Below are 14,528 nucleotides of genomic sequence, written 5' to 3'. Positions count from 1 at the left end.
TAAATATTTTCTGTCTGGATTATATTTTCCAAGTATGCAGGGAGTGAGGAATTAGTTCTAATTCTATTAACCAGCAGCCCAGGGACGATGTCAAAGCTGTGGAGCTGTAGCATACCTCTTATCTTAGTAATAGCATATTCTTTAGTCACTGGACTTCTTTTGGGGAAAGAAGGAGGGGGGGGGAGAGAGAGCCTGGGTTTATTCTTGCTCCTTCAAAGATGCCCCGGCGACGGCTCCCTTTAAAAAAAAAAAAAAAAAAAAGGGAGGGTGGAATGAATGTTAACAGACTTACAGCTGTAGCTGCTGGAACTTTAGCTTTCAATTAAACAGCCATTGACTAAAGGGGGTGGGTGCGCCATTGCCTTACTTTTATCCCGGCTGCTTGCTACCAGGGCCGTAGGAGTTCTTATCTCTTTGGCTTCCTTCGGGAGGGCTCCTTCATGTTTAGAGGATGAAAAATCTGAGTACTTTTAGCGGTAACAAGCCCTGCTGAGAGGAGTGCAGTTACTGGGAAGGGCTCCTGTGCTCTGTAGCTACACCGGTTTTAAATAATTCGTGTATCGCGCCGTGGGGTGTGGAGGATGACACCAGACGTTGCTAGCTGGAGATCTTCACCATGGAAGGTTTTACGCTGGGGCTGGATCCAGTGTGGGAATAAAGCAGGCACTAGCACACTCAGAGGCGCCTACTCGTCCCTGGCCTGGCCCGGCCCGGCCCAGCGCCTGCCCCGCCTGAGTCAGGGCAGCTCCGCCAACGTGAGCCGGGGCTTGCACTCAGCGACCCTCGCTCCCTCAGCGTGGGAAGGTGCGAGAGGAGGAGGCCGGCCCGGTGCTGGTTGGGAGGTGGAGGAAAATAGGGATGAAGAGGTGTTAGGTGGTTCAAACTCCCTATAAAAGGCCCGGTTCTGCGCCTGCTCTTTTTAGCCCCCTCCCTGAGCTAGGGGCAGTAACGGCAGCCTCGGCTCCTCGCTTATTCCCATGGCGAACCAGTCCCAGTGCCTGGAGGAGGCGCCCGGCCGCTGGCCCTGCGGGGAGCCGACCTCGCCCGACCTCTACAGCGAGGCGCAGCGGCTGGCGCTGGAGGAGCTGGTGGCGGGCGGCCGGGCCGCTTTCCAGGCTTTCCTGCGCCGGGAGAAGGTGCCCGGCTTCCTCTCGGAGCCCGAGATCCAGGCCATCCTGCAGGTGGCCGCGCCGCCCGCCGGGGCCGAGGACGGGGCGTCCGAGCTCTCGGTCAACGCCTCGCTGGACTGCTCCTCGCTCGCCTATTTCCCCGAGCAGTCGGATGTGGAGCCGCCCGTGCTGGAGCTGGGCTGGCCGGGCTTCTCCAGCGGCTCGTACCGCGGCCTCACCCGGGTGGAGGCGCTTTTCCAGCCCAGCTTCGGGGAGACCATCTACAGCTGCAAGGAGGCGGTGCGCAGACAGATCCGCTCGGCCAGGGAGGTGAGTCCCTTCCCCGCCCGGCCTCCCTCCGAGTTCGCGCCCCTTTCCTCCGGGCGCCCCCCAAGCTGGTAGCCGCGTCCGTTTCGCTGGGTGGGAATCCCGGGGCTGCTGCAGTGCACAGCGCTCCTCTGTGCTTTGCGAACTTGGAGCGTGGAAGCTGGAGTTGCTATAAGACCCCCTGGTTCTGGTCACCTAAACTCCTGCCAGCTAGGGTTAAATCCTGAACGGCGGAGTTCTGTGTTATCATCATTATTATTGTGTTGTGTTTTGTTGTTGCCGAAACGTGTAATATGTAGGGTTATGGAGAGCTTTCCTCTCTGGATAGGCCACTACTGCAGGAGAAGGAAGGGAGAGAAGCTCCTTAGGGCAGGGATCCTGTCCGCTGCTCTGTAATAAAATCTCTCATCCTTTAGAAACGAATCTGCCAGCAACATACATGTTATCTGCAGAATAAATGCGGGTGTAGTGTGCTTATAAAGATTTTATGGACACTCATTAGTCTCCCTTAGCTCACTTGTGACCAAAGCATTTCTGAGTAATGTGGTCAGCTAAAACACCTGCTTGTAGCACCTTAGTATCACGCCATCACGCACTGTCTTTTAAATAACACTTCGTTAATTTGTGTCCGACACACGAGTGCTATGTACATAATACAACTGGGGATCACTCATGCCACCTCTAGGATGGAATATGGCAGTCTTCTGCCTTGTAGTTCCAGGTAAATTTTTTTAAAGAGAACTGAAGAACATCTCTACTTAGCTGATATGGTAGGGAGAAATCTATGAAGGCAGAGTGTAATTACCTGAGCTGGACTGTGGTGAGACCTCTAGACTAATAATGCTTCCTTTCCCCAAAATGTGATGGGAACCCTATGGTCTGGACCCTCAGCATTTCTTCTAATCTAAATAAATGATAGTAAATGGGAAACCAATTCACACCAGTGAAAATATTTGCTCTGCTGAGAAGTTCCTTTTCTTTCATACTTAAAATCTTTGCAAATCATTGGGGAAGTCAGTGATTTTTTTCCAAGTTTTGGAACTGAAGCAGTTCTTTTCAAGCAATATATTTGCAGGAAGAGGACACAATCCCAGCAGGTTGTCTGATTTAGGACATATGTATCTAAATGGCTTGCAGTTGTGTTGCATCTCCACCTTGGGGTTCTTCAGTTTAGGAAACTTCAAGCTAAGAATTAAGCATCTTGCCAAAGTTCTGTTTTGGCCTGGATATTCACTCCTCATCCTCAGGCATTCCCATATCCAGTTTACTAAGTGGCTGAATTGTATCAAAGATCAACTATTTGGTTATAGAAGGCTGATAGGTGTTTCACTATCTTTTAAAAAATGTTTCTTTCTAAATAAGCTTCTCTCCAACACCAGATGAGTGCACTAATAAGAAGTCTGTGGTCCCTGTCTGCCTTTGGGATCAATTTAGAGGTGGGGGGAAATGAAAGAACCTTAAGACCTGTGTGGCTCAACCTTGAGTCATGTAATACAAAAAAGGGAAGGTGCAAACATAGAATACAAATGTAATTAAACAGTGAGCAAGATGCTGCTGAGCAAATGACAAGTGGAGATAAGTGATGATTCAGTGCTTGATTTTTGAATGTACAGATTCCTTTTTCTGAGTAACTTATGCACTGGCAGAAAGGCCTGACAGCCAACAATCTCTCTCTTTCCCAATTCACTTACCTGCCTTCAGCTATTAAACTATGTCATTTGCACCCTATGAACCAAAGAGATGTAGTCCCTATTCACTGACTCTCTAGTTCCTGCTATTGCAATTCCAGGTGTACAAAAGGAAACCATGTGGATGGTGTAGCGGGAATCTTAGATGTATTTTCTTTTTATATTGCATTAAATGGTAAGTATCAAAACCAGAATGAGTACTCAGAAAAGCAGGATTCCACCATCCTAGGAGTTCAATATCTGTTTTTCCATTTTACTATGTATGGCTTTGTGGAAGTGATGATATGCAAAGATTGATTACAATGGGTACCTGTATAACTTAGATGTATTAGGAAGCAACATATTTGACACCTAATATACAGTACACCTGCAATAACCATGTATTTTCTCTTTGAAGTGCTGTTATCTTAACCTAAACTCAATCCTCTACCCTCCCATCCCTCAATATCATAATGTCCTCTCTCAACTCTGATGCAGAGCAATATAAAACCTTTCCCACTCCAGAGCCTGCACATACAGCTCTGAGTCAGAAAGGGATTTTTTTTCTTTCCTTTCTACTTTCTTGCATGTTACATAAATTATTCTTTATTGGACCAACCTCTGTTGAGAGACAAGCTTGTTTCTCGCCAACAGAAGTTGGTCCAATAAAAGATATTCTTCTTCGAGTGCTTGCTCGTGTTGATTTGAAGCAGGTGTGCACACGCCACGTGCACAGTCATCGGAAGGTATATCCTCCAGCGATACCGGTTGGGTTGGTGCATGCGCCCCCTGGAGTGGCGCCTCCATGACGCTATATATAGGGGCCTGCCAGCATGCCACCTCTCCTGTTCCTTCTTGCCGATCAGCTCCAACAATAGGGGTAGGTGGGCGAGTCTCGGAATGGACATGAGCAACGCATCTCGAAGAACAGCAGTTACTGATTTAAAAAAAAAAAAAAAAAAAAAAGTTACTTACCTCACCCACCTTGTGTCTTTAATATCCTGGGACCAACACGGTTACAACACTGCATGCTTAAATTACTCAATAGTTATGAGACACTTGTGGAGTGCTGCTAAGAATGACAGAACAGTTTGACTATGCCTCAATAAAATAACACAAAAAAGTAGCAAGGAAAATGGAAACTTGTCTAGGCAATATGGTACTGATTTAAAAGGAAACACCAACTAGGGGATTACTTAATTTGGAAGCTAAATTGATTCATGCACCCCTCTGCCCCTTCACTTACCTCCGAGATTCGGCAGCAGTCAAACGGAGTTACGCAAGCTACGCAAAAAACTTGCATAACTCCCATCGACTTCTCTTTTGCACTGTCTTCACTGCACTGCGCTACTTGAGGAGGTGGTCTTAATATGTCGATTTCTGGATCAACTGAGCGGGTCTTCACTGACTGCTCAGTCGGTTCAGAGAAGTCGATCTGACGGCGGCGAATTTGCCGCCGTCAGTGAAGACATAGCCTAAATCTCCCTTGGGGTGCTGAGAAAAATGAGACATGGGTCCCAACGTTTTCTTGAACTAATGGTTTCTTCTGTACCTTGTTGCAGGTTATTGCTCTAGTTATGGATACCTTCACAGATATTGATATTTTCAAAGACCTTCAGGAAGCCTGTAAAAAGCGGAAAGTTAGTGTGTACATCCTTTTAGATTGTGCTTCATTTCCCCACTTTCTGAAAATGTGCAGAAACCTAGGAGTTGATCTTGAGCAGGAGAAGGTAGGAACTGTGATACTTATGGCAACAAACAATTGGTTACTGGCCCTATTGCAACATAACATCTGAGTTTTCAAAAGAAATGTGATTTATGTAGCTCTTGCTGTTTCTTGTAAGTTTTAACTGATCTTGGGAAAATAAGGCATTAACTGCATAAACGAAGTCTTTAGAAATGCACTAACACCCAGGTATTATATTGAAGTGATTTGTTTTGTCTTTAACACTTGTTAAAAGCATGGCAGACGCTCTTTTCTCTGCTTAAATATCTGTAGCTTGAACCTTAATTTTCTGGCCTTCCCATAAAGCAAATTAACTTTTCTTAGATTCCGACTCTTCTGATGAATGTCTTAATGTTTCTGGCCCAGATGATTAAAATTCTCTTCCTTCTTCTAGGAAGTCTGGTGAAAGAGAGGTTCTCTCCCCACAAACATAAATTACTTAAAGGGGGAAGGAAATGGGACTAATACTGTGTAAACACATAATCCACTATATTTTAGTCACTCTTTTGTAAAGACACAAAGGAAGTTTGAGTTCAGTTTAGTCAGTTTCTTATTCCCTTAAGGACAAACACATTAAGTGGTCTTTTTAGTCCAACAGTATCAAACTCACTTCTTTACAAAGAGGGAGACTAAATTCTGGTTCAAATTTTGACTTCATGTTTTGCTCCCTTTGCCAGCTAGAATCCCTTAGAATGGTCATTTGGTTCCTAAGGAGAGTGACTCATGCCACTCAGCAGCATCCTGTGCTAGCTGATCAACAGATTGTTTTTATCATTCATGTTGTATGTTTCCCTCTTACGTAGAATCATTTACTTTTGATGTCAGAACTTTTTGTTTTTTTCTCTTTCAAACAGCTGATGAGAGTTCGAACTATATCAGGAAACACTTATTGCACAAGGTCAGGAGTCAAAATTGTGGGGAAGGTCCAAGAAAAGTTCATGTTGGTTGATGGCATTAGAGTGACAACAGGTTCCTACAGGCAAGTACCCTATTTCTTTTCATGTCCTTGTCTCTTATGACTTCTTTGGACTGTTTTGTACTATTACCCTTCCCCGCACAATCTAGTTTCTTGTATTGAAAGATAACATGTAACAAATTTGTGTGGGTATATTATTTATTTGAATAAATTAACATCATTGTGAATTTTCTCATTCTTATTCTTAACAGTTTCACATGGACTGATGGGAAACTAACCAGCAGTAACATCTTGATTTTGTCAGGCCCAACAGTCACACAGTTTGACCTGGAATTCCGGATCCTTTATGCACAGTCAAAGCCCATCAACCCCAAACTGCTGTCCAGTTGCAAGAAGAGTGGAATGTTTGATCAGCTGGTCAGGAGAACAAAGGCTTCCAGAGACTTGATGAAGGAAAATTTCTTGAGAATGGAATTTTTCTACCTTAGAGCATTTGTAGGAAACCTGAGAAGAAAACGGAGCTGGTTGTATGCCTCCAGGGAGGCAAAGTGTGAGTCAAATATCATAATGCAGGCATCTCTACCATTGACTGAGAGGAATGTCTCTGCAGTCATGAGGCCACCTTGGAGCATAGAGAGGTGACCACTATGTCACATTGAAAGAGGTGGAGAAGAGCCACTGTGCCTGTATCCAATGCTGACTTGCAAACCAATGTTGTAATGGTAGCAGCTGGAAAACAAGTCTCAAACTGAGAGATGGCAGTACTTCAACAGGGGTTCTGCTGAAGACCACTAGAACACAGGTCAACAAAAATAAGACTGTGGTATTGTCTCTGGCTCTTAGGTGGTGATAAAGGCTCTCCCGCGTATGGATAACCCTTGTTAACCTCTTCTAGTCTTCAGTTATTTTCCTGAGAATACACATTCACATCCTCTACTAGGTCTGTGTCCTCTTAATTCTGTGGCTGTGGTTATTCTAAAGGCTCTAGCTACTGAAAAGAACACTGCTTATAGGTCGTCTTCTGAAAAATAAATAGAGAGGGGCACTCTTATGCTCTGAAATCAGGTCCAAACTCAGTTTTGTGATTGGCAAGCAGGCAAGGACATTTGACTGAAAAATGACATGGATAGCCAAATCATAATATACAACATCAATTAGATGAATAAGATCAATGCTACCCTACTGGGCCTCAGACATCACATCCTTTCTTCAAATGAATGGCCTTAGGTGGAGCAAGTTAGTGCATCAGCAGCTTTTAAGTACTGGTGTTTGCAGTGTTGTTTGTTGTAGCCCATGCTGGCCCCAGGATATTAGATCTATGAGGTGGGTGAAGTAGTATCTTTTTTTTTGGACCAACTTCTGTTGGTGAAAGAGACAAGCTTTCGGGCTTTCACAGAGCACTGTTGTGGTTCTTCCCATGCACTTGTTACACAATGCACAGTGAAGGACTTTAAGGCACTTCTGTGTTTTCATGCTTTGTTTGCTATTTGAACAAATTACATTATTTTAAATATACAAATATCCTTTTTGTTTTGTAATAAAGTATAAATAAGGTTGCAAAAGATTTTCTTAAAGATATACATTACTTTATAGAATACTGTTGTTCTGTACTGAAGCTTTCTATATTTGCTTTCGTTGGAGAGGTGACAAACACTTACTTGGAAAATGGCAGGCAGTTGCATTAACTTTTTATCTCATGAATTCTGTGAAAGTGGGGGGGAAGAAATACATGTGTTCAAACAAGCTAATATATGGCTCAAGTTTCAAACAGTCCTTTAAGGGAGAGTAGTGTTGGTTTTGCCATGTTTGAAGGGAGGGGAGTAAAGAATTAAGTGATTTTTAAAATTCAGTTGTGAACCAGTTCAGATACTTGCATACCACAGTGAGTGTGGTATAAATACCTGCATACAGTAGATCATATGCTTCGTAGGAATCTGTTCAGACTTTTATAGAGCCAAATGAAGTCGTACTTCGTTATATCATTGTACATTCTCTATATCTGGCATGGCAGGCACAGTGCTTCTAGCCTACTCCTGGGACAAGTTTTGTGAGAGGCTTTGAAAGGCAGAGGGAAATCCTCCTCTACCCCCTGCATGCACTTTCCCAAAACCATAAAAGCTCACCATAACCCTCGCCAGGCAAATCATATGAGCAAAAACATTATCCTGCCATTTTAAGGTCTTCATACAAATTCAAAGCTTTCATTTAAAACAAAATCTAACCTTTTCTGTTCTTTTCTACCCTTTCTGAGCTTTTTCTGTTGCAAAAAATAGTAATGGCAACATCCATTGATGCCCTACGCTCTCATTAATCCAGCCATGAAGAAAGCTCTCTTCAGCCAAACAATAGTAGCTACAGTGAAGTAGGAACTTAATATTATCCCACTTCAGTCATGGAGGCCCTGATTCACCAGAGCATTTAAGCCTTGCCTTAAATGCTTTGCTCAATCTGGGCTGAGGGGTGAACATCTAATCCTAATTGAGGAGTTATGTATGTTGTTAAGTAGGGCAGTTTAAAAACAAAATTGGGGGCAACCCTATTCATGTTGCATTAAGGCTGTTTTACATTTTTCTTGATTTAATATTCTAGATCATTATATTGGACCCTTCATATAGCCTGTATGTTTGCTATACACATTAAACAAGAAGAAGTCTTTTTCTTGTTTAATGTGTAATATAGCAATAAAAATAACCCTGTAAAATTAAAACATGACAAACTGAATGTATAACATAATTTGTTTTCTGCACTTATTGTAACTGAAACTTAACCTATTCTAAGTTGCTTGATCTAAGAACATTCAGTGATCCTAAGTGTCCATGATGCCTGTTACTTTGTGTACTAGTATCTTAAGTGTGTGTTTTGTCCTTTGCTATGGTATGTTTTCTCAAATGCAATAATCCTTTTAACAACGATTTTGTAATCTATGCAAAATGTTCCTTATTCTTTCAGAATTTGTAAATGTCTGGTGGATTTCAGTGTGTTCAAAATTTGATGATTAACTTTTCTCTTGAATAAGCTTCTCCCTCCCCCCATGCAGAGAATTCTAAGTTTACTGTAACAGTATTTTCTGTAGGGGCTACTATTGCAGTGATTGAAAACATTATTATACAAATCTTGCTTTATCTGTTTTTAATAATGATGGGGGATCTTTAGTATTACCTGTAATTTTCAAAATGCATTTACATAAACAGGATTTTCAGACTACAATCAAACACAATCTTTCTCAAAAAGTTAGCTAGACCCTTAAAGAATGCCAAATAACCCGAGGATTATAATAAATAAAAATTAATTGAAAGACAATATTAAGCAAGTAAGGTTGTATAAAAGCATCACTTAAGATTAATTACAGCAGTCATAGTGCTGCTCTGTCAAGTTATTAATAGAAAGATTAAGAAGCAAGTGAAATGTGGCTGAGGATGTTGTGGTTGTATGAGTTTTCACCTCTTTGTCAAAGATTTAATAAAGCATCAGGGTAATTGAACTTAACTGTTTGTTTGGAAAGAAAGAATCACCAATCAGCTGCCTGATCTAAAGTACAATGAGTGTGGTGCACATATCCTTGTAGTATCTATCACTCATAGTAGGAAAGAAACTTGATTGTAATTAATATAAGGGGATTCTTTATTGAAGCTGTTGGACAAAGATCCTGTGGTTCTCATTAGGTCCTAGACACCATCTCAACTACTGCCTATCTTTACCTTACCAGGGTTTTCTTAAGGTTTGGACTGGACTAATGCCTCATACAAGGGATTATGGCATGCATCATACTTTCTTGTTTGTTTTTTTTCCTCTATGAATGTAAAGAAACTTTTCACAAGTCATTCATTGCTTTGGACGTGTGCCTAAACTGTGGCTTGAGCAGCTATATCCATTCTGTTCTGCCTCAGTTTCTCCTCTGTTTGTGTTGCCTAATATAACATCCAGTATGCTTACCAGCCCCCAAAAGGTGATTCACTTCCCATGCTCTCTGTAATACAAAAGGGCCGTAGCAGTAGCCAGTTTGCTAGTGCTTCCCTGCCTTTCTACCTTGCACTGCTGAATTCATTTTTGAGATGAGATCAAACATAAGAAGCAATGTTGCCTATTGATCTTGACTAGGAAAAAAATCAAGTTTAAGTAGGCCTTAGCTAACATGTGGTATCTCAGGTCAACCTAAACTCAATCTCTTTTCCTACCTGGCCATGTGAAGTGAAGTCTTGCACACAACTCGGTGGCATTTTCTGTGCTTGTCTGTAATGCGATAACTTTTGAATGCTGCATCTGATCAACTACAACATTTCAGGGACTGTTGCAGGTATCAGGGGGAGAACACTATTGCTTTGGATGAAAATTGGAAAACCACCAGGGAGAAATGGATGCATAGACCCTCTGACATCTGGTTAGCAGCCCCAGCAACTTCATCCATGTCTGTGGCTATAGATCAAAGAACTGGCTGATGGCAACCTATGATAACGATACTTCAGTCTCGGCTCTCCTGCTGTTCCTAGTACAATTTAAACACATTGACCCCTTGAATGACTTATCTCCCAGACAGAAAGAAAAAAGAATGGTTTGGAGATGGGGGCTAGGGCCACACACAGAGCCCTTGAGGTAGGCCCTCCCAGGCACGGGGGCACATGGAAACCCAAGGGAAGGGGGCAATGAGGGGTATACAGTCACTAGCAGAGGAAGGGAGAATGAAGAACCCTGATGTGGGGCACACAACCTCTAGCATCGAGTGGAGAATGGAGGATAATGGCATGGTGGAGGGGGAAATAGGGAGACACACTGAGCTCTTGGCATAGTGAGGAAGGGGGAATGGGGAGAATAAGGGCACACATAGTCCCTTGTATGGGAGCTGGGACCTGTGTGTACTCAAAGCTGCTGGTGTGAGAGGAAGTAGGGGGACCCCTTGAATGGGGGACAGGTAGAGACCCTGGCTTCAGGGGAAGGGGAGACATGGAGCCCCTGGCTTGAGGATGGCATGAGGGGGTTAAAGAGAGTCCCTACAACAGAGGGGTAGGGAAGGGTGGCACACAGGGGAACTTGTGGATTGGAAGAGAGAAATGCAAAGACCCCATGGTGTGTGCAAAGTGCTCAGCCTAGGGAAGCAACAAAGTGTTTAACTCTCTAGTTATGAGTGTCATTATATATAGTATTTTTCTTAAAGCTCCAGCTCCTAAGGACAAAATCCTAGGTGTGAATCTAAGATTTCTTTTCTTCTTAATGAAGGCTTCTAGCCCTCCTGGTTGTGGAGGAAATCTTGAAAATGTTATCCAAGTGCACCCTAAAGGATCAGCCAGAGCTACATATGAAACTTCTGCCAGTATAGTAACACCAGGAGGGTGATTTTGTATGACACTTTTATACCTGCAAAAGTCCTAGTGTAACTTGTTTTGCTGAGGGAACCAGTATAAGCTGTACTGGTAAAAGTATTTTTTTGCAAGTATAAATTGTCTACACTAGGAGAGTTTGCCGGTGTAGCTATACTGGTATAGCTACACAAGCAAACCTTTTCTAGTGTAGACAAGGGTCAGATCTACATTTGGGCCTGGTCTATAGCAGAAAGTCTTACTAGGGTAACTGTTGCTTAGGAGTGTGAAATCAATCACCCTGCTAACCAACACAGCTATGCTGGCAAAAGCCCTAATGTTGACACAGTTGTACTGTCAAAAACTGTTCTTTTGCTGGCATACCTTAGTCAGTTTGGGGCACAAGGGGGCGGGGTGGTTTGCTGATATAGCTCTACTGTTATACTATACCAGTAAAGCACTCCTACTGTGGACTTAGTATATACTGGTAAATCTGCACTTTTGCATGAATAGTTTATTATTCCACCCCCTCCCTCTGCACTAAACTATACTGTCAAAAATGCAGTTTTGCCAGAATAACTGTGTCCTAGGTGCTATTGCAGGCACAGCTATGTTGGTCAAAGATCATACACCCCATGCCTGATATAGATGTGCAAGCAAAACTTTGTAGTCCAGACCTAGCCTAGACCCAAGAAATCAGCAGGCAAATCAACAGAACCCAGCACATATCATCTGTTTAAAATGTTGTGATTTTTTTAGCCACTCATGATGTTCTGGGGGCACAGCATTTGGGAACTGGCAGCATGGGAAATGTTTTGTCATGGGGTGGAGGATCTCTGAATACCACATTGTCCTCTGTGCCCCACATCTACTAATAGGCTAGGCAAAAATTGATTTAGATATATAGTTTTGATGGCTAATAGCAATGTTTATTTTAAAGTTTTTTCTGGTATTGTTTTAAATTTTCAGTTATGGGAAATTACTGGAGGTGGCTGAGTCAGACAATAATTATTTAATGCAAAAGGCACTGAGATGAAAAAAGTTAATGCTTTATAACCATTACACAAATAGGTAACATCACACGTTAATATCTGCCACGTGAATATCCTTCAAACTCTAACACAGTGATACTCAGACTGAGGCTCAGGAGCTGCAAGTGGCTCTTTAATGTGTCTCCTGCGGCTCTCTCCAGAATGTTTTAAAACACTGTGCGATTCAATTATTAACCAATCTAAGCTATTAACCAAGCAGGACCTGTTTAGTGCATTATTAATCAATTGTAGGGGATAAAATAATAATACTTGGTCAGTCATTTTGCTGTGAGACTAATATATATGTTCGTATAAACTACACGAAGTAATGAATTGACACGACTGTGGCTCTTTGGGGTAATGTTGATCGCTAATCCGGCTCCTGAACCGCCCACGTCTGAGTAGCACTGCGCTGACAAAGTCTCAGGCAGCATTTGCCTGCCCTGGCCCAGCTGTAGCTTTCAATCCTGGCTGCTTTTAAATATTTGCTCAGTGAAATTGCCACTGTCTGGATTGACCCATAGAAGTCCTTCCATGCTTCCCTACTAACGGTCAGGACACAAAGCCCCTAGGGGCCTGCAGCTCCTCCTGGGTCGAGGAGTCTCTGCCCTGAAGGAAAGGGTCCCCTTCTACCTAGGCTCCTCCCCTGGCGCCCATCGCCCTAGTCTCTGGGCGCCTCGTGGCCGGGGCGGGCGCTGCCTGGCGCACAATGCCCACTCTGCGACCCACGGGGAGGCTAAGCTAGGCTCGGCTACCCGGGAAGGACGAGGAAATGAAAGGCTCAGACGACGCCAGCCCACAACACGGACGCCACGGCAACGGCCGGCCAATCACATGGCTCATCACGTGACACGAGGCCTCTCCCCGTGAGGTAGGCGGGGGCGCTACTTCCGTTTAACCTTTCACCCCAAGATGGCGGCGCCCGTGGGTCCGGGACCGGTGAAGTTTTGGAAACCGGGTGAGAAGCGAACGGGCCCTGGGCGGGAGGAGTGGCCGGGGTTAGGGCTTTCCTGCGCTAGTCACCCCCGCTTCTCTTCGCTGGGGCTGGGCCGCCCGGCAGGAGCCTCCCCTCGTCTCAACTCCTCCGCTCGTCACCTTGGTGCCTCCCGGAGATGGGCCGAGCCAAAGCTGTTTATTTCCTTCCCTCCCTCCCTCCTGCCCTCAGTCACCAGGGGCTGGTGACTTAGTGGTCTGTGAATTATTCCTATTCCCGCCCCCACTGTCCCAGGGTGGGGTGCTGCCATTTAGGTTCCCCTTGCCCTGGCAGGGTTACAGTCCGGGCGCCCCCATCATCTGAGCTGCCGCCCTGCCTGGCCCCTTGCTCAATAGAGATGCTGTGGGTTGGTGGGTTGTGGAGGCTGAACTCTCCTCTCGCAGCTGGGAGTGGGCCCTGGGCTGCATAGTAAAGGCACATTGGCAGGGCTGCGTTTGGGGAAAGCCTGGGTTGAAAAGGTCCTGTGGATAAATAAACTGGGTGGTGAATCTTCAGGGATATCAAGCAGGCATCTTTCACCAGCACTAAATTCATGTATACCTCTAAAATAAAATAGAATTAGTCATCTGGTAACCAAGGGACTCTCAACCTTAACTATAGCAGAGCTGCAGCTTCTCTATAATAAAAGCAAGGCAGAGAGCAGTTCTAATTGAAACACACAAAACTCTTCCTGTGAGAATTATACTACCTTGTGCTTATGTGCCATGTTTTGTGTGAAGATCTGAAAGCAATTTTCTGCCTCCCAGAGGGTCCAGTGATGTACTTGCCCAAAGAAGCAATCAGCTCAAGGATGAGCCAGAATGTAGACTGGTCAGTAGTATAGAGAGATGCAGAAATATTTTGAATTCAAGTAGTCAGTTTTTTGGGGTATACTGAAGTCTTATATGTGTTCCCAAATCCCCTGTAGCATAGTTACTGTACAAACACATGGGAAGATCCGATTCATGCACCAAAGATTAACTATGAGAAATGTATACATTGCTGTAAAATTAATCTAACAATGAGGGAGTCTCCCTCCCAATAGGTGAGCCTTGGCAAATTAAATTAGTATTTATTATTATTATATCAAGGAGTGTTGAGCCATTCCACCATCAAGATTAATCTACTTAGTGATTCATGATTGCAGTTAGTGCATTTCCTTGAATGTATATGGTCACATGTTGTGTTGTTGATTCTTAATTGTGTGAGAATAATAAAAATATTGTAACAGAAAACATATGGGTGATCAGAGGAATTATCCCCTAACTTTCAGTTGGCACCTAAATGTTACATGACATGATGTTTACAGCTGCGTCTACATTGGGGATTAAATTCTTATTGGAACCATTTTTAACCTCTCTTTAAATTGGTCTAGGTTAATAGATAATTTAAACAGTTTATTGAATGTGGATGGGACGTGTCTGTTTTAAAACAGAATAGAGCTGATACAGTTTAAATCCTTCTGTGGACATGGCCAATAATGTGCAA

The 14,528-nt window shown here is 43.7% G+C and overlaps 2 protein-coding genes across 3 annotated transcripts in view; both read left to right on the top strand.

The window, feature by feature from the left end:
* The first annotated feature begins 372 nt into the window (after window positions 1-372).
* Window positions 373-8,345, top strand: LOC137157171 (protein FAM83D-A-like). The gene is made up of 4 exons (XM_067554407.1): window positions 373-1,439; window positions 4,666-4,833; window positions 5,684-5,808; window positions 5,997-8,345. Exons 1-4 carry the CDS (start codon window positions 978-980, stop codon window positions 6,385-6,387), a joined length of 1,146 nt encoding a protein of 381 aa, XP_067410508.1. The 5' UTR covers window positions 373-977; the 3' UTR covers window positions 6,388-8,345.
* Window positions 8,346-12,979: 4,634 nt separating this feature from the next.
* DHX35 (DEAH-box helicase 35) overlaps window positions 12,980-14,528 on the top strand; it is a 53,684-nt gene continuing 52,135 nt past the window's right edge. For both annotated transcript variants that reach the window (XM_067554404.1, XM_067554403.1), the window contains exon 1: window positions 12,980-13,025. In XM_067554404.1, coding sequence (XP_067410505.1) covers window positions 12,980-13,025 — 46 coding nt within the window. The remainder of the gene's footprint in view (window positions 13,026-14,528) is intronic.

The sequence above is a fragment of the Emydura macquarii genome, unplaced genomic scaffold (genome assembly GCF_026122565.2).
Source record: "Emydura macquarii macquarii isolate MOO-44397 ecotype Brisbane River unplaced genomic scaffold, CSIRO-AGI_Emac_v2 contig_1483, whole genome shotgun sequence".
In the NCBI taxonomy this organism is placed as follows: Eukaryota; Metazoa; Chordata; order Testudines; family Chelidae; genus Emydura; species Emydura macquarii.
The sequence above is the reverse complement of the archived record's forward strand: the minus strand, read 5'-3'. Positions and strand labels throughout refer to the sequence as shown.